At 44.8% G+C, this 24,576-nt stretch overlaps 1 protein-coding gene across 1 annotated transcript; it reads left to right on the top strand.

The window, feature by feature from the left end:
* Window positions 1–1,596: 1,596 nt before the first annotated feature.
* On the top strand, window positions 1,597–22,532 carry C3H15orf40 (chromosome 3 C15orf40 homolog). Its single transcript, XM_075855238.1, has 4 exons — window positions 1,597–1,911; window positions 13,852–13,978; window positions 14,859–14,986; window positions 22,299–22,532. The coding sequence occupies exons 1-4, from the start codon at window positions 1,627–1,629 to the stop codon at window positions 22,392–22,394; spliced, it is 636 nt and encodes a 211-aa protein (XP_075711353.1). The 5' UTR covers window positions 1,597–1,626; the 3' UTR covers window positions 22,395–22,532.
* The last annotated feature ends 2,044 nt before the right edge of the window (window positions 22,533–24,576 follow it).

Raw genomic sequence — 24,576 nt, 5'->3', positions numbered from 1 at the left:
CGCCGTCATTTGACAGCGGCGCGTAAATATACGCCTCGTGTGAACAGACAAACGTCTGCCCATTGCTTTCAATGGGCAGATGTTTGTCAGCGCTATTGAGGCGCTATTTTCAGACGTAATTCGGGGCAAAAACGCCCGAATTACGTCCGTAAATAGGCCGTGTGAACATACCCTAAAGGGTTAAAATACTTTCTGAATGTGGTTTTGAATACCTTGAGGGGTGCAGTTTTCAAAATGGGGTGATTTATGGGGACTTTCTAATATATAAGGCCCTCAAAGCCACTTCAGAACTGAACTGGTCCCTGAAAAAATGGCCTATTGAAATGTTCTTGAAAATATGAGAAATTGCTGTTAAAGTTCTAAGCCTCGTAACGTCCTTGAAAAACAAAAGTACGTGAAAAAAAATGATGCAAACGTAAAGTAGACATATGGGGGATGTTAACTAGTAACTATTTTGTGTGGTATTACTATCTGTTTTACAAGCAAATACATTTAAATTTAGAAAAAAGCAAATTTTTGCAAATTTTTGCTAAAACTTGAAGTTTTTCACAAATAAATATTGAATTTATCGACCACATTTTTTCACTAACATAAAGTACAATATGGCACGAGAAAATAATCTCAGAATCGCTTGGATAGGTAAAAGCATTCCGGAGTTAACATAACATAACTTACCTGCTCCTGCCGCTGCCTCCGCTCCTAGTGCTTGCTTCTGAACATATGGACGGAAGCCGCGACCGGAAGTAGTCATCTTACTGTCCGGCCGCGACTTCCGGTTCACATGAAAATGGCGCCAGATGTCGCTCGGCCGAAGACCTTCCTTTTGGACTGTGTGGGAGCGGCGCATGCGCCGTTCCCACACAGACGGCGTACGCTATAGTGAATGGAACGGCTCCCGTTCACATTCACTATGGGGATGTATGTGCCATATTCCATCTCTGTATGTGTCGTTAATCGACACATACAGAGATGAAAAAAAATCGCAGCCCCCATAGAGAAGTAAAAGATGTTCGGTCCGTAAAGTATTTCGGCCGCAAGTACCGGACCGAACACAGTGCAGGGAGCCGGGCTCCTAGCATCATACTTATATACGACGCTAGGAGTCCCTGCCTCGCTGCGGGACAACTCTCCCGTACTGTAATCATGTTTTCAGTACAGGACAGTAGTTCCACGGAGAGGCAGGGACTCCAAGTGTCGTACATAACTATGATGCTAAGAGCCCGGCTCCCTGCACTGTGTTCGGTCCGGGACTTGCGGCCGAAATACGTCCTTCAATTACGGACGTAATTAGTGTGTGTGCACATACCCTAAGGGTCTTTACATTCTAAAAAAGGAAACGCACACTTTATTGCCTGTACCTTCCATAACTTTTCTTTCACTCATAAAGACATGAACCCAGTCCTACCACCGAGACTCATGTATTGTACACACACCCAGGATGGAAACATTTTTATCAAAACTATAGCAAAGGAAAAATGGTGCCGTTGCCCATAGAAACCAATTTACTACTTTCATTTCTTGTAGAATGATTCTGCCTGCTGAGCACCGGTTGCTGTACACGAGAAGGGAATATAATGTCACCGTCTCATAGTAAATATATTCTATGCATTCATTCAGTCCTTTAGTATGAAATATTTCCCGACTGACATTGAAACGACTGAACGTGCGCCAGTCATCCGCCCCCTCCACAGCCGCGGCCTAGCACACAGTGAAGCCGGGGAGCCTCTTACACTACTGTACAGCAGAGAGGCACCTCACTGCATGCGGACAGCGCCCCCATGCGTCGCTGAAGCCGGGACTGGATCCATGCTCGTCCGGGTGTGTCGCACGGTCATCCGTGTCACTGCACCACCCCGGGCCGCAGCTTCTACAGTCCGAGCTCACACAATGCCGCGGAAGGAAAGCAAAGAGGTGACTGCTGCGGCTGTGCCTGCCCCGGGAGTAGCAGCCACACGTCTCCCGGGCGTTCCCTGGCAGGACTATTATCATTTTTTCCATTATTTTCCTATTTATGTTCAATTTCATATGATCAGTACAGCTGCGAGGCCGGAAATAGCACTGCACGAATACTACACATGGCTTGTAGTCCTCAAAGGGGAATCTTTAGATACGAGTGTGACATTGTGCCAGGCCCATAGCACTAGTTGTCAGTGTCTTGACCTATAGTCGTCTGTGATGGTAAAAGGGAGCAGTTTAGGGAAAAAATCGTTTTTGTCCACGCACTGCGTTTGCAGCATAAGCCCCCCTGCACATGCTGCAGATTTTGTTGCAAACATTTCTGCGACTGAAAATCCTAATCATCAGCCTCAAACATCAAATCTAACAAAATCGGCAGTGTGTGCTGCACATAGTGCCCCTATACAAAGTGCCCCCTGTAGATAGCGCACCATACACAGTGCTATCTTTAGATAGTACCATACACAGTGCCCCCTGTAGCTATTGCCCCTCACAGTGCTATCTGTAGATAGTACCATACACAGTGCCCCCTGTAGATAGTGCCCTTCACAGTGCTATCTGTAGATATTGCCATACTCAGTGCCCCCTGTAGCTATTGCCCCTCACAGTGCTATCTGTAGATATTGCCATACTCAGTGGCCCCTGTAGCTATTGCCCCTCACAGTGCTATCTGTAGATAGTATCATACACAGAGCCCTCTGTAGATAGTGCCCCTCACAGTGCAATCTGTAGATAGTACCATACATAGCGTCCCCTGTAGATAGCGCCTCTCACAGTGCAATCTGTAGATAGTACCATACACAGTGCCACCTGTAGATAGTGCCTCTCACAGTGCTATCTGTAGATAGTACCATACACAGTGCCCCTTGTAGATAGTGCCCCTCACAGTGCTGTCTGTAGATATTGCCATACTCAGTGGCCCCTTTAGCTATTGCCCCTCACAGTGCTATCTGTAGATACTACCATACACAGAGCCCTCTGTAGATAGTGCCCCTCACAGTGCAATCTGTAGATAGTACCATGCACAGTGCCACCTGTAGATAGTGCCCCTCACAGTGCTGTCTGTAGATATTGCCATACTCAGTGGCCCCTTTAGCTATTGCCCCTCACAGTGCTATCTGTAGATAGTATCATACACAGTGCCCCCTGTAGATAGTGCCTCTCACAGTGCTATCTGTAGATAGTATCATACACAGTGCCCCATGTAGATAGTGCCCCTCACAGTGCAATCTGTAGATAGTACCATACACAGTGCCCCCTGTAGATAGCGCCCCTCACAGTGCTATCTGTAGATATACCATACACAGCGCCCCTTGTAGATAGTGCCCCTCACAGTGCTATCTGTAGATATACCATACACAGTGCCCCATGTAGATAGTGCCCCTCACAGTGCTATCTGTAGATAGTACCATACACAGTGCCCCCTGTAGATAGTGCCCCTCACAGTGCTATCTGTAGATATACCATACACAGCGCCCCTTGTAGATAGTGCCCCTCACAGTGCTATCTGTAGATAGTACCATACACAGTGCCCCATGTAGATAGTGCCCCTCACAGTGCTATCTGTAGATAGTACCATACACAGTGCCCCCTGTAGATAGTGCCCTCACAGTGCAATCTGTAGATAGTACCATACACAGTGCCCCCTGTTGATAGCGCCCCTCACAGTGCTATCTGTAGATAGTACCATACATAGCGCCCCCTGTAGATAGCGCCCCTCACAGTGCTATCTGTAGATAGTACCATACACAGTGCCCCCTGTAGATAGCGCCCCTCACAGTGCTATCTGTAGATAGTACCATACACAGTGCCCCCTGTAGATAGTGCCCTCACAGTGCTATCTGTAGATAGTACCATACACAGTGCCCCCTGTAGATAGCGCCCCTCACAGTGCTATCTGTAGATTGTACCATACATAGCACCCCCTGTAGATAGCGCCCCTCACAGTGCTATCAGTAGATAGTACCATACATAGCACCCCCCGAAGCTAGTGCCCCTCACAGTGCTATCTGTAGATATACCATACGCAGTGCCCCTGTAGATAGTGTCCCCCACAGTGCTATCTGTAGATAGTACCATACACAGCGCCCCCTGTAGATAGTGCCCTCACAGTGCTATCTGTAGATAGTACCATACACAGTGCCCCCTGTAGATAGCGCCCCTCACAGTGCTATCTGTAGATTGTACCATACATAGCACCCCCTGTAGATAGCGCCCCTCACAGTGCTATCAGTAGATAGTACCATACATAGCACCCCCCGAAGCTAGTGCCCCTCACAGTGCTATCTGTAGATATACCATACACAGTGCCCCTGTAGATAGTGTCCCCCACAGTGCTATCTGTAGATAGTACCATACACAGCGCCCCCTGTAGATAGTGTCCCCCACAGTGCTATCCTTAGATAGTGCCCCACACAGGGCCCCCTGTCACTCCAGACCGCTAATCAAACCTCAGACGAAAAAGAATGTTATAGAGAAAATATTTCTCACCTTTTAAATCCTTCTGCCGCTCCAGTGCTGATGTTCTGGTGGTCCCTGCCAGTTCCGCAGCGATGACGTTACGTACATCGTTCACATGACCGCTGCAGCCAATCACAGGCCTTGATTAGCTGGAGTGGTCACTTGAATGATGTACATGGCCTCATTGCTACAGGACTGGCGGGGACCACCAGAACGTCGGCGCTCAAGCGGCAGAAGGATTTAAACGGTGAGTGATCTTTTTTTTAATTTATTTATACTTATATATAATTTATACATTTTTATTTATTGTTTATTTATAATCTTAACTGCAATTGGTTTAAGTTTTTACCACTCTCCAGATGCTACTTTCCCACCCAATCTGACATCGGACGTGAAGAGCCACGACTGCACGCTGGGCAGGACAGTTTCCGAGGCAACCATATGATGCCCAGCAAGTATTATGCACGGGTCCTAATAATTAGAACATGACAAATTCACGATACTTGCAGGTCTTTGGATGATTTACTCGGTAACTGTACCGCCCAGCAGTTGCAGCTCTCCACATTCTATGTCAGATCGGGTGGGAGGGTAATATTAAAGGGATACTTTAAAGAGGATCTGTCACCAGTTTATTAATTCCCTATCTCCTAAAAAATCTAATAGGTGCTATGATGCTGATAATTACAGTGTCATTTAAAAAATAAAAATAAACTTTTATTATTTTTGTAGTTATGAGCATTTTTTAAAATATTCTAATGTGGCTCTAATAGACAAATAGGAGGGGACTCTTCATTTTTCCTTTGGGTGGTGTAATGTTTTCTGTATGACGCTGTCCAATCAGCATACAGCTTCTCCCCCTTCCCTGCCCAGCAACACAGCGTGATCATATAGTATACAGCTTCTCCCCCTTCCCTGCCCAGCAACACAGCGTGATCATATAGTATACAGCTTCTCCCCCTTCCCTGCCCAGCAACACAGCGTGATCATATAGTATACAGCTTCCATTCACGACTGGTTTTTCAACTGGTGATCTCTCTGGTTGTGTCACAGCTAGAACTGTGATTCTGGTGCCATATGAAGGATTAGAATATGGCTGTTTAACCGGTTAAGGACTAGGCTGTTTTACAGCTAAATGACCAGAGCAAATTTCACAATTTTGCTATGCGCTTCTTTACATGACTATAACTCAGCAGGTGAATAAAGTTCATCTTTGAATTTTACACTCTTTTTAAAGGACAGATAGGGCTTTGTTTTAGTGGCATTTGTCAGTATATATCATTTTTTTTTTTTTCACTAAAGTGGGCAAAATTGGAAAAAAATGCAAGAATTTAACAATTGCGTCGGTTTATGCTAGCATTTTTCACACACGGTATGAACCACGGCCAAAATTAATCTCCTTTCACATTCTTCCACTTCTCCCGTGCATGGGGATACCAAATATGTGAGCCTTATTCACTGTGCGGGCATGTGCCAGGGCTTGGCATAAAAGGAGGCTTTTTGGCCTTTTCGGTCCAGGAATTTTGCATTTGATTTTAGAGCCGTATACTGTTTTCTGGGGGGCCTAATGCTGCTGAAACATTAGAAACACCCCATAAATGACTTCATTCACACAAGTAGACCCCACAAGGTTTCCTTCAAGGGGTTTATCATATTTTTAGCAAGTCCAGTTTTCTTCTGAAAGTTTCTTGAATAAGATGGAACAAAATAAAATCAGCACTTTTTTAGCAAATGCGTCAGTTTAGGCTAGTATTTTTCACACACGGTATAGACCACGGACAAAATTCATCTCCTTTCACATTCTTCCACTTCTCCCGTGCATGGGGATACCAAATATGTGAGCCTTATTCACTGTGCGGGCATGTGCCAGGGCTTGGCATAAAAGGAGGCTTTTTGGCCTTTTCGGTCCAGGAATTTTGCATTTGATTTTAGAGCCGCATACTGTTTTCTGGGGGGCCTAATGCTGCTGAAACATTAGAAACACCCCATAAATGACTTCATTCGCACAAGTAGACACCACAAGGTTTCCTTCAAGGGGTTTATCATATTTTTAGCAAGTCCAGTTTTCTTCTGAAAGTTTCTTGAATAAGATGGAACAAAATAAAATCAGCACTTTTTTAGCAAATGCGTCAGTTTAGGCTAGTATTTTTCACACACGGTATAGACCACGGACAAAATTCATCTCCTTTGACGTTCTTCCACTTCTCCCGTGCATGGGGATACCAAATATGTGTGCCTTATTCGCTGTGCGGGCATGTGCCAGGGCTTGGCATAAAAGGAGGCTTTTTGGCCTTTTCGGTCCAGGAATTTTGCATTTGATTTTAGAGCCGCATACTGTTTTCTGGGGGGCCTAATGCTGCTGAAACATTAGAAACACCCCATAAATGACTTCATTCACACAAGTAGACCCCACAAGGTTTCCTTCAAGGGGTTTATCATATTTTTAGCAAGTCCAGTTTTCTTCTGAAAGTTTCTTGAATAAGATGGAACAAAATAAAATCAGCACTTTTTTAGCAAATGCGTCAGTTTAGGCTAGTATTTTTCACACACGGTATAGACCACGGCCAAAATTCATCTCCTTTCACGTTCTTCCACTTCTCCCGTGCATGGGGATACCAAATATGTGTGCCTTATTCGCTGTGCGGGCATGTGCCAGGGCTTGGCATAAAAGGAGGCTTTTTGGTCCAGGAATTCTGCATTTGATTTTAGAGCCGCATACTGTTTTCTGGGGGGCCTAATGCTGCTGAAACATTAGAAACACCCCATAAATGACTTCATTCACACAAGTAGACCCCACAAGGTTTCCTTCAAGGGGTTTATCATATTTTTAGACAGTCCAGTTTTCTTCTGAAAGTTTCTTGAATAAGATGGAACAAAATAAAATCAGCACTTTTTTAGCAAATGCGTCAGTTTAGGCTAGTATTTTTCACACACGGTATAGACCACGGCCAAAATTCATCTCCTTTCACGTTCTTCCACTTCTCCCGTGCATGGGGATACCAAATATGTGTGCCTTATTCGCTGTGCGGGCATGTGCCAGGGCTTGGCATAAAAGGAGGCTTTTTGGTCCAGGAATTCTGCATTTGATTTTAGAGCCGCATACTGTTTTCTGGGGGGCCTAATGCTGCTGAAACATTAGAATCACCCCATAAATGACTTCATTCACACAAGTAGACCCCACAAGGTTTCCTTCAAGGGGTTTATCATATTTTTAGACAGTCCAGTTTTCTTCTGAAAGTTTCTTGAATAAGATGGAACAAAATAAAATTACCTTTTTTTTTTTTAACAAATGCGTCATTTTATGCTAGCTTTTTCACACACAAAATGGACCACGGACAAAATTCATCGCATTTCACATTCTTCCACTTCTCCCGTGCATGGGGATACCAAATATGTGTGCTTTATTCACGGGCATGTGCCAGGGCTTGGCATAAAAGGAGGCTTTTTGGCCTTTTCGGTCCAGGAATTCTGCACTTGATTTTATAGCCGCATACTGTTTTCTGGGGGGCGTAATGCTGCTGAAACATTAGAAACACCCCATAAACGACTTCATTCACACAAGTAGACCCCACAAGGTTTCCTTCAAGGGCTTTATCATATTTTTAGACAGTCCAGTTTTCTTCTGAAAGTTTCTTGAATAAGATGGATCAAAATAAAATTAGCAATTTTTTAGCAAATGCGTCAGTTTATACCAGCATTTTTCACACACGGCTTAGACCACGGTCAAAATTAATCTCCGTTCACATTCTTCCACTTCTCCTGAGCATGGGGATACCAAATATGTGTGTCTTATTTATCACATAGAGATGTAGGAGGGCGGAGGATAGAAGAAGATTATTTCACAAATCGCTTTTTTTCAAAGCTGGTTTTACAAAACTCAACAGAGTTTCTATAACACTTCCAAAATATCTGCTCTTGAAGCAGAAATCCCAAAATATTCATCTAGGGGTATAATGGGAATTTATTTTTTGGGGTTTTCTAAAATAAGAAATTTCAGGTTAATGCAAATGGAGCTCTCCAGCAGATGAACTTTAGAAAACATCAAACATGACATCCACCCCCCACCCATTCCCTCCCTCACCCTTGGAGTAAAATCAGGGGAAAAATAAAAACGTAATGTAGGGCAAATATATTTTCAACGAATTAACTAAAATCTAATAATTCAGAACAGTGTGGTATTTTTTAAAACATGGCTCAATGCACAGGCCTGGTTGCGAGGGACATGAGGGACAGAAATATCGGGAATCTTTGCGGTGCCCGTCTTTTCTGCAGACGCGGCACTTTTTCTGGGGGTTGCTTCTGGTTGCTGTTGGGGGAATCCGACTGATGAAGTGTCTTTCAGTCAGTCGCGTGACATCCTCAGACTGGGGGCATTCTCGGGTGTCCTGAACATCAAAAATGAGGCCTTCAATAATTTTTTCCTGGAAATCCAGGTATGTGTCTCTGCCGCTGTTTTTTTTGTAGAGCACAAATGAGTTGTGGATGGCCACCTGTAACAAATAAATGGCCACCTTTTTGTACCAGGTTTTAGTTTTGCGTTTTACTAAATAGGGCTGTTGTAAAACCTGGTCGCTTAAATCCACCCCCCCCATGTACTTGTTATATTCGGACACGCTCACTGGTTTGTGCTTGTCCGATGTTGCCCCTCTTTCCCTCACTGCCACTGTTCCTGCGGTATGAATCGTGCGTAGCACATACACATCTTTGCGATCCCTGAACTTGACCGCCAGCAATTCTTCAGATGCATAAGCACAGGAGTCCCCCTTTACAATGCGCTTCCCCACTAATTGCTGTGGAAAACCAATTCTGTTTTTGCGCATGGTACCACATGCCCCAGTCCTTGCAGCATGCAAATGCCTAAACAGGGGCACACTAGAATAAAAATTATCACAGTACAGGTGGTACCCCTTGTGAAGCAGAGGCTGCATTATCTCCCACACAATCTTACTGCTGGTGGAAAGATCAGGGGGGCATCCAGGAACATTTATTGTGCGGTCCCGCCCTTCATAAATCCTGAAGGCGGTGGTATATCCTGACCCGCTTTCACACAATTTGTAGAGCTTAACGCCATATCTTGCCCTTTTGGAAGGTAGATATTGGCGAAAGCTAAGTCTGCCATGAAAGTTGAGGAGGGATTCGTCCACACTTACATTCTGCTCAGGGGTGTAGAGTTGCAGAAATAAATTATTCAGGGAATTTATTAGCGGTCTTATTTTGAACAACCGATCCCGGTTTGCATCGGTACTTGGGGGGGCCTGTGCGTTGTCATTGAAGTGGAGGAACCTCATTATTGTCTCATAACGAGACCTGGGCATTACTGCAGAATATACTGGGGTGGCTTGGGCGGGTCTTGTTGACCAGTAAGACCTAATGGAGGGCTTTTTGACAATACCCATATTTAGGGTGAGCCCCAAAAAAATTTTTAATTCCTGCAAATTGGTGGGCGTCCAATCTCTGGCATGGGTGGATGAAGGTTTCTGCCTTATATATTGCGTGGCATATAAATTTGTTTCGTGGACAATCTGATTTAGGATGTCGTCCGTTATAAATAAATGGAAGTAATCCATTTGGACAAAATTTGTATTGTCCACGGTTATGCCAGGAGTGGCCGTAAATCCGTGGATTCTAGGCCCAAAAGATGGGGCAGGTGCCCATACAAGAGCCTGGACTGGAGGGACCAGGCTGTCCCGTGCTACAGCGCTACTTGGCCCTGCGCTTTCAGGTTCTGCAGTTTCGACTGCATCAGGGACAACGTCCCCTGAAGATGAACCTGAAGTGACGCTGTCATCGTCACTACCTAAAACAGGTTCCATCTCGGACGCCATCTCTGATGCGGTCTCCGACTCAGACCACAGCATGGCGTATGCCTCCTCGGCGCTAAACAACTTCCTCGCCATAACGTAACTAACACTAACACTAACTAAACAAATTTTTTTTTTTTTTTATAAAACACACAAACTAACTGCTATATATATCTACACTACCGCTAACAAAAAAATAAACCGCTATTGCTATATATATTATATATATGTGGATATATATATAATTATATACTCCCTACCTGCCTATTCTAATAGAATAAAAGAAAGAAAGGTAGATAGATAGAAAAAAAGATAGATGGATAGATAGATTGTATAGATAGATTGAAATCTATCTATACAGAGAATGTTTTAGTGTAACTGTATTTTTTTTCACTGTATTCTTCTGGCAGCAATTCTCCCGAGTCTCTTCTTCTCCTCAAACTGAAACAATGTTTGAGGAGAAGAAAAGAGGCAGGAGATTTACTGCCAGAAAAGTTAAAATAAAACAAATGTGGTCGCTGTGATAGGTTTTCACAGCGACCACATGATCAGGGACCATCAGATTGGTCCCTGATACTCTGCCCAGTGCCCAGAGCTGTTGGTAACAGCGAGGGCACAGGGCTGTGTGCACGCGATCGCGTGCACACTGTTTTCTATGCAGAAATGCATGTGATCGCTGTGATTGGTTGTCACAGCGATCACATGTTCAGGGGCCAAAAGATTGACCCCTGACATTCTGCCCAGTGCCCATGGCTGTTAGTAACAGCCAGGGCACAGAGCTGTGTGCACGCGATCGCGCGTGCACAGTCTCTGAAGTGCGGCCGTATATATACTATACGCCGGACTTTAGAGACCCTGACCGCTGGCCGTATATTTACGGCCAGCGGTCGGGAACCTGTTAAAGTGTTCCCCCTTCCCTCCAGCCTCAGTCTCTCACACTGTGTGAAGCAGCTTCATGCTGATAGGACAGCGTCAGAGGCTGTGACTTAGCTCCACCTCAGGAGAATCGCTGGTGTTACCTCCCACTTGTCTAATAAAGACTCATTTACATATTTAGAAAAAAGCTCATAACTTTTAAAATAATACACGTTTCGGGAAACAAATCTCACTAGCATTATCAGTGTGACAGCGTCTATCAGAAGTGGATAGGGCATTACTAAACTAGTGACAGAGCCTCTTTAAGTGGGTTTAAAAATCTGTGCCACTTTAGTAACAATTGTGCGTGCTCCCCTGTAGTCACTCTAGGCTGCTCAGTTTCCTGCTCCGCACCCTGAATTGTCATTCATGTGTGGGGGGGGGGGGGTGCTCATTGACTGCAGTTTTTTGGTATTGGTTATTGGTTAAAGCATGACTAAACTTTAGAAAACTTCTGACATGTCATAGTGACATATCAGGAGTTTTGATCGGTGTCGGTCCGAGGACTTAGACCACTCGATCAATAAAATGAAGCGTCAGGCGCGCTCGGGTGAGCCGCTTAGTTTCTGATTGCTTTTCCCGCAAAGCCAATGTAACGGTGTACGGGCTCATAGTCTTACTATTGAGTCGTAACACCATTACATCGGCTTTCCGAGAAAAGCTGATCAGAGACCAAGCGGCTCACCCGAGCGCGTCTGACGCTTTGTTTTAACGATCCGTGGGGGTCCCGGTGCTTGGACCCCCACCCATCAAAATTCTGACATGTCACTATATGTCAGAAGTTTTCAGAAAGTTTAGTTACCCATTTCTTTTAAGTTGGAGGAAATGTCTGGAGATATTGAGGTGTAGGGAGGGTCTGGAGATATTGAGGTGTAGGGAGGGTCTGGAGATATTGAGGTGTAGGGAGGGTCTGGAGATATTGAGGTGTAGGGAGGGTCTGGAGATATTGAGGTGTAGGGAGGGTCTGGAGATATTGAGGTGTAGGGAGGGTCTGGAGATATTGAGGTGTAGGGAGGGTCTGGAGATATTGAGGTGTAGGGAGGGTCTGGAGATATTGAGGTGTAGGGAGGGTCTGGAGATATTGAGGTGTAGGGAGGGTCTGGAGATATTGAGGTGTAGGGAGGGTCTGGAGATATTGAGGTGTTGGGAGGGTCTGGAGATATTGAGGTGTAGGGAGGGTCTGGAGATATTGAGGTGCATGTATCAGTACTGTGGCTGATATGTCTGCCCCAGTAGTCAATTCGTTTATATTATTTTAGCTTATACCTAATCTGTGATCATCTTTTTTAACCTCTCTCAGTTGTTATCACATTTGTATTAATAACAAGATAATTTTTTATGTCGAACAATGCAAAAAGTTATTGTCAATTGGTAGTTTTTCCAATTGTGACAAAATATATCTACATACTGTACATGTCCTATGTGGACTCAGTACAAGGTTTCGATCATACCATATGTGCAGCCTTCGCAGTTTCACATGGGCGCATTTGATAAAAGGGCAACTGCCACCATGGGCTTGAATTCAGACGAAGCGGATTATAGTCCCAGCCGTGTGGATGAAATTTGAACATATCTCATCCACAAACTGCTGAACGTTTCATGGACGGAAATCAGATCATGCAGCGTTTTTTCAAAACCGCAGCATGCTCAATTTGTTTTGCATGTGCACTGCCGATTTCAGCCTTTTCGATTTAGGGCCCGTCCACACGTAACGGAATTGCTGTGTTTTTTCCGTCTGGAATTGCGGACAGAAAAAACGCAGCAGTATACAGTAGCAGCAATAGTGGATCTGATTTAATAAATCTCATCCGCATGCTGTGTAAAAATTCAGAGCCGAAATTGACCTGCGGTGCGTATTTTTCATACCGCTGCATGTGAATTCCTGCTGCGGAAAGTGGACAGAATTGCTGCGTTTTTCAGAGGGGATGTCACCATCTTCCAGCAGCGAAATACACACCATATACTGCAGTAAAAAACGCAGGAAATGGTGCGTTTTTTCTGCAGCGGAAAGTCTGCTACTTTCCATGGAATCACTCCAGAAATTCTCTGCAGCAATTCCGTTGTGTGTGAACAAGCCTGTAGAAGGGTTGAAGTCTGCAGCAAAATCTGCACATAAAACGTACGTATTTTGCCGTAGAAAAACCCCAGTATTTCTGTCAAGCCTAAGGCTGCGTTCACACGAGCATGTTACGTCTGTAATGGACAGAACGTATTTCGGCCGCAAGTCCCGGACTGAACACAGTGCAGGGAGCCGGGCTCTTAGCATCATAGTTATGTAAGACGCTAGGAGTCCCTGCCTCTCTGCAGGACAACTGTCCCGTACTGTAATCATGTTTTCAGTACGAGACAGTAGTTCCACGGAGAGGCAGGGACTCCTAGCGTCGTACATAACTATGATGCTAGGAGCCCGGCTCCCTGCAGTGTGTTCGGTCCGGGACTTGCGGCCGAAATACGTCCGTCCATTACGGACGTAACATGCTCGTGTGAATCCAGCCTTAAAAGCATCTTCCTACTGTCTAATAGATCTGCATGTAAGAGACTGGGCTAGTGAGTTTCATGGATGGAGTGCTCTATGAAGAGTTATTGGCGAGTAAAGGACCCATATATTGTTCTTGCACAGGGGCTCACTGCTTCTGTGTTCCCCCTGATTCAGTATTATTTTTATGTTATCTATAAAATTAAAATGATTGTGCTTTATCCTTAATGCAATTGTCCTTTACAGGGAAAGGGTCAGAAGAAGGAATTGGCACAGGCTGCCCATCCTACAGGTCCTGTTGTACTACACAAAAGTGGCTCTGTTTTAATATCTGTACATGCCAAACCAGGCTCCAAACTGAATGCTGTAACAGGTAACTACTTAGAATAGCACTTCAGTACATTCCTCATACGTCATATTTGCTGCCCATGGTAGGCTATATCTACATAGCATAGATGGTAGTATGGCTTTAGTAAAACTGGAAGCTTGCTGTGTTACCAGACAGCCCCCCTACCCCAATGTTAGGGATGTGGCGGATGGTAGGGCATGCTACATCCCAAATCAACAGCCTCGGTTGTGTCATGGCCACTCTACAGACTGTCTAACGTATAGCCCTAGCCAGCGTAGATTGTGCCAAGAAACCTAGTGCTTGTATTGTCTACCTTTCTGGCTAGCCAGTAAAAAAAAGGCGTACCTGTCGCGACTCACATGCTGCCTTACTAGTTTTATCTCGGGTATGTTCAGACATGGTGGAAATGGTCTTTGGCAGAAATTGCCGCAAATCTACAGCAAGATTTATTGCAGACGTTGAAATTTGTGGCAAATGGAAGAAATTCCTCCATACAGAGCATGCTGCAGATTTGAAAATCTGCAACATGTCCTAAAATCCATGCAGATTTTTCCCTACACATGTAAAACACCACCCACTTGCAATGTACTGTACGTTGTTGCGAACATAGTACAGCACTCTGATACAAATCTACTCATTCTTAATCATCATATCATCTGGGCTACCAACTTTACAGGTTTTCGTCATGGCCAAGCCTTTTCTGTTCACAGGTGTGATTTCAGTGGGAATAAATATTCCTGTGTATAAGCCATAACCTATACTTAGCTGTTATGCGAAAAAATAAATCCTGCTTTTACATTCCTATCACATTTTCTCAACAACACACTATCTTCATTTCCATGCACAGATGAAATCTGCACTCTGCAATCTCAAATTCATTGACAGTATTATATTTGTACAATAGATGTGACAACAGAGGCTGTTGGAGTTGCGATTGCTGCTCCTCCATCTGACGGGGAGGCAAATGCTGAGCTATGCCGCTATCTCTCAAAGGTTCTAGAAGTAAAGAAAAGTGAAGTTAATCTCGATAAGGTAAGTCAGTAATATTTTTGTAAACAGCAGTCTCTAGCTTAACCCTTTCAGGACACAGCCTGTTTTGGCCTTAAAGACGAAGCCGATTTTTTCAAATCTGACGTGTCACTTTATGTGGTAATAACTTAGAACTTTAGCATCAATTTCTCACATTTTCAAGAAAATTTAAAGCAATTTTTTCAGGGACCAGTTCAGTTGTGAAGCTGTTTTTAGGGGCCATACAATACAAACCTGTATAAATCACCTCATTTTAAAAATTGCACCCCTCAGAGTATTCAAAACAGCATTAAGAAAGTTTCTTAACTATTTAGGCATTTCACAAGAATTAAAGCAAAGTAGGGGTGAAATGTACACATTTAATTTTTATTGCAGAAATTCATATTTAATCCTTTTGTTTCTGTAACACATAAGGTTTTACCAGAGAAACGCAACTTAGGGTATGTGCACACGAGAACTGTCTTTTACGTCTGAAAAGACAGACTGTTTTCAGGAGAAAACAGCTGCGTCGTTTCAGACGTAAAAGCTACTCCTCGCATTATGCGAGGCGTCTTTGACGCTCGTAAATCTTGAGCTGCTCCTCATTGACTTCAATGAAGAACGGCTCAAATTACGTTGCAAAGAAGTGCCCTGCACTTCTTTGCCGAGGCAGTCAATTTACGTGTCGTTGTTTGACAGCTGTCAAACGACGACGCGTAAATTACAGGTCGTCTGCACAGTACGTCCGCAAACCCATTCAAATGAATGGGCAGATGTTTGCCGACGTATTGTAGCCCTATTTTCAGGCGTAAATCGAGGCATAATACGCCTCGTTTACGCCTGAAAATAGGTCTTGTGAACCCAGCCTTAATATTTATTGCCCAGATTCTGTAGTTTTCAGAAATATCCCACATGTGGTCCTAGTGTGCTAATGGACTGAAGCACAAGCCTCTGAAACAAAGGAGCACCTAGAGGATTTTGGGGCCTTCTTTTTATTAGAATATATTTTAGGCACCATGTCACTTTTGAAGAGGTCTTGTGGGGCCAAAACAGTGGAAACACTCCCAAACAGACACCATTTGGCAAACTACACCCTCAATGAATTTATCAAGGGGTATAGTGGGCATTTTGACCCCACTGTTTTTTGCTGAATTTAGTGGAATGAGGCAGTGAAAATGAAGTTTTTTCCAATAAAAAGTAGAAATTTTCAATTTTTACAAGACATAAAGGACAAAAAACACCCCAACATTTGAAAAGCAATTCCTCCGGATTACGGCAATACCCCATATGTGGTAATAAACTGGTGTTTTGAAACACGGCAGAGCTCAGAAGGGAAGGAGCGCCATTTGGCTTTTGGAGCTCAAGTTTTGCTGCAATGTTTTTTGGGTGCCATGTCGCATTTGCAAGGCCCCTGTGGGACCAAAACAGTGGAAAACCCCCAAAAGTGACCCCATTTGGGAAACTACACCCATGAAAGAATTTATCGAGGGATATAGCAAGCATTTTTACCCCACAGGTTTTTTGCTGACTTTAGTGGAATTAGGCCGTGAAAATGAAAATCTAAGTTTTTTTCTAATAAAATGTAGTTTTAGCTCAGATTTTTCCATTTTCACAATAAATAAAGGAGAAAAAGCACCCCAACATTTGTAAAGCAACCTCTTCTGAGCACAGCAATACCCCATATGTGGCAATAAACTGCTGTTTCGACCCACGGCAGGGCTTAGAGAAGGAGCACCATTTGGCTTTTGGAGCACAAATTTTGCTGGAATGGTTTGCTGCGCCATGTCACATTTGCAAAGCCCCTGCGGGACCAAATCAGTGGAAACCCCCCAAAAGTGACCCCATTTTGGAAACTATACCCCTGAAGGATCTTATCTAGGGGTATAGGGAGCATTTTGACCCCACAGTTTTTTTTGCCAAATTTAGTGGAATTAGGCCATGAAATTGAAAAGCTAATTTTTTTCCGATAAAATGTGGACATTTTAAATTTTTACAAGAAATAAAGGAGAAAAAGCACCCCAACATTTGAAAAGCAATTTCTCCCGATTATGGCAATACCCCACATAAGTGGTCATAAACTGCTGTTTGGACACACTACAGGGCTCAGAAGGGAAGGAGCGCCATTTGGAGCTCAAATTTAGCTGGAATGGTTTTCGGGTGCCATGTCACATTTCAAAAGCCCCTGCGGAGCCAAAACAGTGGAAGCCCTTAAAAGTGACCCCATTTGGGATATTACACACCTTAAGGAATCTATCTAGGAGTATAGTGAGCATTTACACCCCCCGGTTTTTTTGCAGATTTTATTGGAATTCGGCCGTAAAAATTAGTATCAAAATGTTTTCCACTAAAAAGTTGCATTTTTTCATTTTCACTAGGGGTAAAGGAGAATAAGCACCCCAACATTTGTAAAGCAATTTCTCCCGAGTATGGCAATACCCCACATGTGGTCATAAACTGCTATTTGAACACACAGCACGGCTCTAAAGGGAAGGAGCGCAATTTGGTTTTTGGAGTGGAGATTTTACAAAATTAGTTTTCTGACCCCATGTTGCATTGAGCTAAGGTACCAGTACATTGGAAAGCCCCAAAAAATTACCTCATTTTGGAAACTACATCCCTGAAGAAATTCATCTAGAGGTATTGTGAGCATTTTGACCCCGCAAGTGTTTTGCAGAAATTAGTGCACAGTGGATGTTGCAGATTGAAAATTGCCATTTTTCCACTGATATGCCATTTTAGTGACCAATATGTTGTGCCCAGCTTGTGCCACTGGAGACACACACCCCATACATTGTTAAGTGGGTTCTCCAGAATACAGTAATACCCCATATGTGGTAATAAACTGCTGTTTGGGCACACTGTCAGGCTCAGAAGGACCGCCATTTGGCTTTTGGAGCGTAGATTTTGCTTGGTAGTAGTTTTGTTTGGGGTTTTACTGGTATTTCAGTTTATAATGTGGTGGCATATGTAATCTGTGCGGAGTACATCAGGGTATATGTAAGCTGGGCGGAGTACATTAGGGCATATGTAATCTGTGCGGAGTACATCAGGGTATATGTAAACTGTAAGGAGTACATCAGGGTATATGTAAACTGTAAGGAGTATATCAGGGTATATGTAAGCTGTGCGGAGTATATCAGGGTATATGTAAACTGTAAGGAGTACATCAGGGTATATGTAAACTGTAAGGAGTATATCAGGGTATATGTAAGCTGTGCGGAGTATATCAGGGTATATGTAAACTGTGAGGAGTACATGAGGGTATATGTAATCTGTGAGTACATCAGGGCATATGTAAGCTGGGCGGAGTATATCGGGGTATATATAAACTGGGCGGAGTACCTCAGGGTATATGTAAGCTGTGTCACGGAGCGGGTTAGTGGACCCACTAGGCCGTACCGCCGTAGCGGGGAGGCAGCTGGCCAAATAACAGGAAACCCCAGAAATACAATGTCCCGCACAAGGGTACCTGGATAGTCCAGACGGTGGCCGCAGCTCTGGCACAGATGGAGATGGGTGCAGCAGATAACGCCAAACGTGGCGGATGACACGGGTGCCGCAGGTTGCGCCAGACATGGCGGATTCCTCCGGACGTGGCGGATGACACAGGGCGTGGCGGATGACACAGGGCGTGGCAGATGACAAAGGACGTGGCGGATTCCTCCGGACGTGGCAGATGACACAGGACGTGGCGGATTCCTCCGGACATGGCAGATGACACAGGACGTGGCGGATTCCTCCGGTCGTGGCAGATGATACAGGACGTGGCGGATTCCTCCGGACGTGGCAGATGACACAGGACGTGGCACGACTAGATACAAAGGCACAGCACGGGAAACAGGAACAGGGAACAAGGCACCGGTAACAACTGGAACGGGAAACACTAAGGGACCATTTGCAAGACAGACTGGGAAAACTAACAACGCTCAGGCAAGGATTAGAAGGCCTGGGGCCTTCTTATAGACCAGGAAATCGTGGCAGTTGATGATGATGACGACTTCCTATTTGCGCGCGCTGGCCCTTTAAGGCCGGGCATGAGCGTGTGCGCGCACCCTACGGGACACAGCAGAACGGAGCGGAAGTGAGCGCTGGCGTCTCCTAGGAAGGAGATGGGGACCAGCGCTCACGGATCCATGGCTTCGGGCGTCGGGAGGTGAGTAAATCCGACATCCCGCGGCCATGGACGCTACAAGCTGTACGGAGTGCATCAGGGTATATATAAGCTGGTCATAATACAGGGTATATCTAAGTTGGGCGGAGTACATCAAGGTATATGTAAGCCGGGCGGAGTACATCAAGGTATATGTAAGCCGGGCGGAGTACATCAAGGTATATGTAAGCCGGGCGGAGTACATCAGGGTATATGTAAGCCGGGAAGAGTACATCAGGGTATATGTAAGTTGGGCGGAGTATATCAGGGTATATGTAAACCGGGCGGAGTACATCAGAGTATATGTAATCTGTGCGGAGTACAGCAGGGTATATGTAAGCTGTGAGGAGTATATCAGGGTATATGTAAACTGTCAGGAGTACATGAGTGTATATGTAAACTGTGAGGAGTGCATGAGGGTATATGTAATCTGTGAGGAGTACATCAGGGCATAATAGGATGATGTTATTAATGGGGTGAATGAATAATAAAATTAACCCCTTAGTGACCAGCAATACGCCTTTTCACGGCGGTCAATAAGGGGCCTTGGGCTAGTCCGTTGCCTTTTCACTACTTATGTAGTGCAGTGTATTGTAACTGCCATCTTCCAACTGACAGTTAGCCTATTAGGTCCTGCCTTGGGCAGGACCTAATAGGCTTCCCTACCTGGCTGACCATAAAGCCGTTGCTAGGCTTCCTGGTTGCTATAGCAACCATTGGCACCCGCGATCACTCACAGGGGGGGTAGAGAGGGAGCCCCCTCCCGCTGTCAACCAATTCAATGCGGTGGACGCCATTGACCGCCGCATTGAAGGGGTTAAACGGCGGGGATCGGCGGGTGTCAGCTGTAATGTATATTACAGTTGACACCCGCTGAAGATGAAGCGTGCACAGCTCCTGTGCCCGCTTCATCCGCATGACGGGTCTGGTCCATCGGATTGCAGTACGTTACTTGCAATGCCGCTGCACCAGAACTCTAATTTTGCAGGAAGGGGTTAAAGGGAATGTATCACCTATATTTTTTTCCTACACTCCTCAACATTGAAATTGCAACACCAAGAAGGGCAAACTGTAAGGTTATGCAAATCGAGGAAGCAGGTGTCGCTCAAATCTGCAAATGATCAAATTTCAAGCACCAAGCTCCAAACTGGCATGTGGGAGCGGCATAAAATCCAGATAGAAAGCAAAGTTTTTTAGCCACATGAAACCTCAAAAAAGCGATGCCTCCTGTTTGTTGACGTGCCAGTTCTCACCACTTGTCGCAAACTGAGAGGGACAGAATCCTTGAACTGAGAGACCTTTGTTATCACTCCGGCAAATCGCTACGCGCCTAGGCTGAGATGTCAGCACTTTTCCTGAAGGTTGGGAGAACAACAATGAACAGGAATAACAGCAAGGGGTGTGTGGAGGTGAACCTCTGCACGGACCGATCAGCTGATTGGAAAAATGATGCGTAGTGATCCATTCTGCACTGCAAGTGAAATTGAATGTCACATCCCAAGTCTAGGGCGGGGACCAGAGTCAACCAAACCATCAGAAGGCGTTTGAACAACATTGAGCTACCAGCCAGACGTCCAGCTACAGGTGTTCCATTGACAACATGCCACCGCTCTCAAAGGCTATCATGGTGCACAGCAAGACGGCAATGTAGGCTGGAATAGAGGTCTATCCTCTTCAGCGATGAGTCCCGCTTTTGTCTCGGACGCAATGATAGCCGGAGATTATCTGGAAACCAAGTGGGCAACGCCATGAAGAGGCCTTCACAAGGGAACATCACACCGGTCCTACTCCCGGGATTATGGTATGTGGTGGCATAATGTACGGTAGCCGGATCCCTCTAGTCTTCATTTTAGTTACACTAACAGCTCAGCGTTACATTGATTTGGTCGTGGAACCAGTGGTATGGCAATTTCTCCAAAGTGCCCCAGAAGCCGTTTTTCAACAGCACAACGCCAGGCTGCATATTGCTCGTGCTACTGTGAGCAACCTGTGTGGCCTAAACCTGCTACCATGGCCTGCAGCATCTCTGGACTTGTCTCCCATCAAGCACATCTGGGACATCATTGGTCGGCATTTGCAAAGGGAGCTGCCAGCAGCCAATCTTGATGATTTGCGTACCCAAGTGCATTCAGCGTGGCATAACATTCCTCAGACAACCATTAGTAACCACATTGATAGCATGCCAAGGCGTGTAAGTGCGTGTATTTCTGTACGTGGCATTTATACCCTATACTGAATAAATCAAGTTGTTTGGAATAATGTTTCCATTTTTTTATTATTTGCATATCATTAACATGTCTATCAATCGTGTGATTTCCACAATTCCAAAACTTCAATGGGTGCGTGATGCGCGAAAAACGGCGAAATATAGAACATGTCGTGAGTTTTACGCAGCGGACTCACGCTGCGCAAAACTCACGGACTGTCTGCACTGCCCCATAGACTTGTATAGGTCCGTGCGACCCGCGTGAAAAGCACGCGCGTCGCACGGACGTATATCACACTCGTGTAAACGAGGCCTAAAGCTGAGAGTCTGCAGTTTAAGCCCATATTGATTATAGAACTGTATATTCAATATGTTTTGGTAAACGGCTAAAATGCCAAAACTTGTGTCACTGTCCAAATAATTCTGTGTGTGTGTGTGTGTGTGTGTGTGTGTGTGTGTGTGTGTGTGTGTACATTTTTTTTTTTTTCATTGTTTCTGTAGAAGGTTAAGCTCATTGATTATTATTTCCACTGGGATGACCTTCTGCAACTCTTGATGTCAGTCCCTAACTGCATTGACAAGCCATTTTTGTAACTGGTCCATATGAAAATCTGTAACAATTTAAAGTACAATACAAGTGAATGGGGTTTAAAAAAAAATTCACATTCTGCAGGAAACATTTGCATATATTTTAGGGCATGCTGGAGTTTTATCCTTTTTGCAATGCAAAGGGAAAAATCTGCAACAAAATCTTCATCAAAATCCACATGTACCTAAGTTCCGCCCCGCATGAACATATCCTTATCCATTGCATCTTAACTGTTTTATTAATACTACATCACCTAATTTATGTATGAGAAGAGTAAAACCGTTCTGTGCTGATTTGGGATAGTGTGGAGCCATTTCTGACTTGCCGAAACTAGATAATATAACAGAATAATGTGATGCATATAATAAGCTAACTAACATTATTGCTTCAGGGTGGAAAAAGCCGGGAGAAAATTGTGAAGATTTCAGCTGCTATGACACCAGAAGCTGTTTTAGAAAAACTAAAGAGTGAAGCATCCAAAAGTTGAGTTGTTTTTTTTTTTACTGCTCATGGACTCTTTGAATTTGTCTAAACATTTTCCGCTGCTTACAGAGAATCTTTTTTTTTTTTTTTTATGTGACAATGTGAATAAAACAAACTTTAATAAAGACATGTCAGAAATTTTTGGGATGTGTGTCATTGAAGCTCCTGTGTCCAGGTCAAATGTTCCATTTTTGATATGCACTTCTTTAAACGATAATATTTTTGGAACCGCTTTGAATATCACCACTATTTTTACTTTGGTTTTGTTTACAAGACTTATGAGGCTTTCATTTTCTAGATTAGTTTAATTAATTCAGTGTTTTAAATTTTTATTATGAGCAAACTATTCACAAATTTTTTTTCAAAAAACTTTTTTGTAAATTTTATATATATATATATATATATATATATATATATATATACATACATACAACTACACTGTATTGCTCTGTAACAATTAGTCCTCTTCTCTTTCCGTTACCCTGGATCACAGTGAGGGGAGAGTGAAGAGGGCTATATACACACAACCATGGAAAAAATGGCAGTCAACGACGAATCAACTGTCAGTTTTTCATGGCTGTTTTGCATCAGTATGTCTCAAAATTTGAATCCATTTCCCGGCCGTCTGACCGTTCTTAACCGGCATTTACCATCCATTTTTCATGGACGTTAAAAAAATAGATGAATTTTATTCATTAGAGTTTTATGTCCCAACCCCCTGAAAACACAGTGCCCATGTTGATAGTGATGCAATACCACTGTAGATAGTGCCACATTGCCCACATAGTGTCAGTGCCCACATAGATAGAGCCCACTGTAAATAGTGCCCACATAGTGCCACAGTTCTCCCTGTAGATAATGCCCACATAGTGCCACACACAGTGCCCATGTAGATAGCGCCACAGTGTCCCCTGTAGATAGTGGCAATATATTGCCACAGTACCCACGTAGATAGTGCCACACCCCCTGTATATACAACCCCCCTGTAGATAGCACCACACGCCCTGTAAATAGCGCCACCCCCTGCTGTAGATAGCAGCATCCCCCCTGCATTTAGCAATATGCCCGCGGCAGATAGCGCCACCCCCCCCCCCCACCGTAATTGGAACACCCTTCCTGTAAAAAGCACCACTGTAGCTCCCTGTAGGACCGGAATCCCTCTGGCCAAAGATTCCGCTCCTACAGGAAGCCCCTGATGTCTCTGTCCATATATGGACAGTGACGTCAAGGGTTAACTCTAAAAGCGGAATCCCCTGCCAGAGCGGGGATTCCGCTCCAGGAGTAGCCCCTGACGTCATTGTCCATATATTGATACTGATACCAGGGGCTTCTCCAGTAGCGGAATCCCTGACAGAGTGATCTGACACAGAGGATTCCGCTCCTAGAGAGAGCCGCTGACATCATTGTCCATATATGCATAGTGAAACCAGGGGCTTCTCCAGTAGCGGAATCCCCGGCCAGAGTGTCGGCCAGGGATTCCGCTCCTAGAGAGAGCCACTAACGTCACTGTCCAAATGGACAGTGACGTCAGGGGCTCTCTCTAGAAGCGGAATCCCCGGCCAGTGCGATCTGACACCCGGGATTCCGCTCCTAGAGTCAGTTCAGGTGGTGCTATCTGCAGGGGGGTGGCACTTTCTACAGCGGGGATGGAAAGACGGCAGGGGCTCCCTCTAGGAGGGGACTCCTAAGCCAGAGCGCTGGCCAGGGATTCCGATGCTCGAGGGAACTTAGGAGGTGCTATCTACAGAAGGTTTTGCACTGCCTACAGGGGGTTGTGGGTGGCACTATCTACAGTGGGCAGTGTATTACGGGGCTCTCAAAGCCCCAGCTGACATGAGAGTGCAGTGCTGCCCACACTGAAGCAGCACTTCACTCATTAAACCCGTTCCAGGCTGTCAATATCTATACATGTGCTAACTGAACGGGGCATCGGCAGTTAGAACGTATATAGCCGTATGGCAGTCGTGAAGGGGTTAACAGAGCTCAAATCAATACATTGTTATGTAGTTACTTAGCTTAAAACTAAAAAATATTAGCCTTCCATTAACCCCTTCCCGACATCCGCCGTATATATACGGCGCACGCCGGGTCGGGGAATATGGAGCGGGCTCACAGGCTGAGTCCGCTCCATAGAGCGGGTGTGTCGGCTGTGTGTTACAGCCGACACTTCCGGGTAACGAGCGGGA

Source organism: Rhinoderma darwinii, chromosome 3 (assembly GCF_050947455.1).
Source record: "Rhinoderma darwinii isolate aRhiDar2 chromosome 3, aRhiDar2.hap1, whole genome shotgun sequence".
Taxonomy (NCBI): Eukaryota; Metazoa; Chordata; class Amphibia; order Anura; family Rhinodermatidae; genus Rhinoderma; species Rhinoderma darwinii.
Note: the sequence above shows the minus strand (reverse complement) of the source record. Positions and strands in the feature narration are given on the sequence as shown.

What these genes read in the sequence shown, in the direction of transcription:
- C3H15orf40 (XM_075855238.1), top strand. Translation starts at nt 1,627, where the DNA reads ATGAAATATTTCCCGACTGACATTGAAACGACTGAACGTGCGCCAGTC. An exon ending in CAAACTGAATGCTGTAACAG is followed by an intron (nt 13,979 to 14,858) that starts GTAACTACTTAG and finishes TTTGTACAATAG; the next exon opens with ATGTGACAACAGAGGCTGTT. An exon ending in GTGAAGTTAATCTCGATAAG is followed by an intron (nt 14,987 to 22,298) that starts GTAAGTCAGTAA and finishes TTATTGCTTCAG; the next exon opens with GGTGGAAAAAGCCGGGAGAA.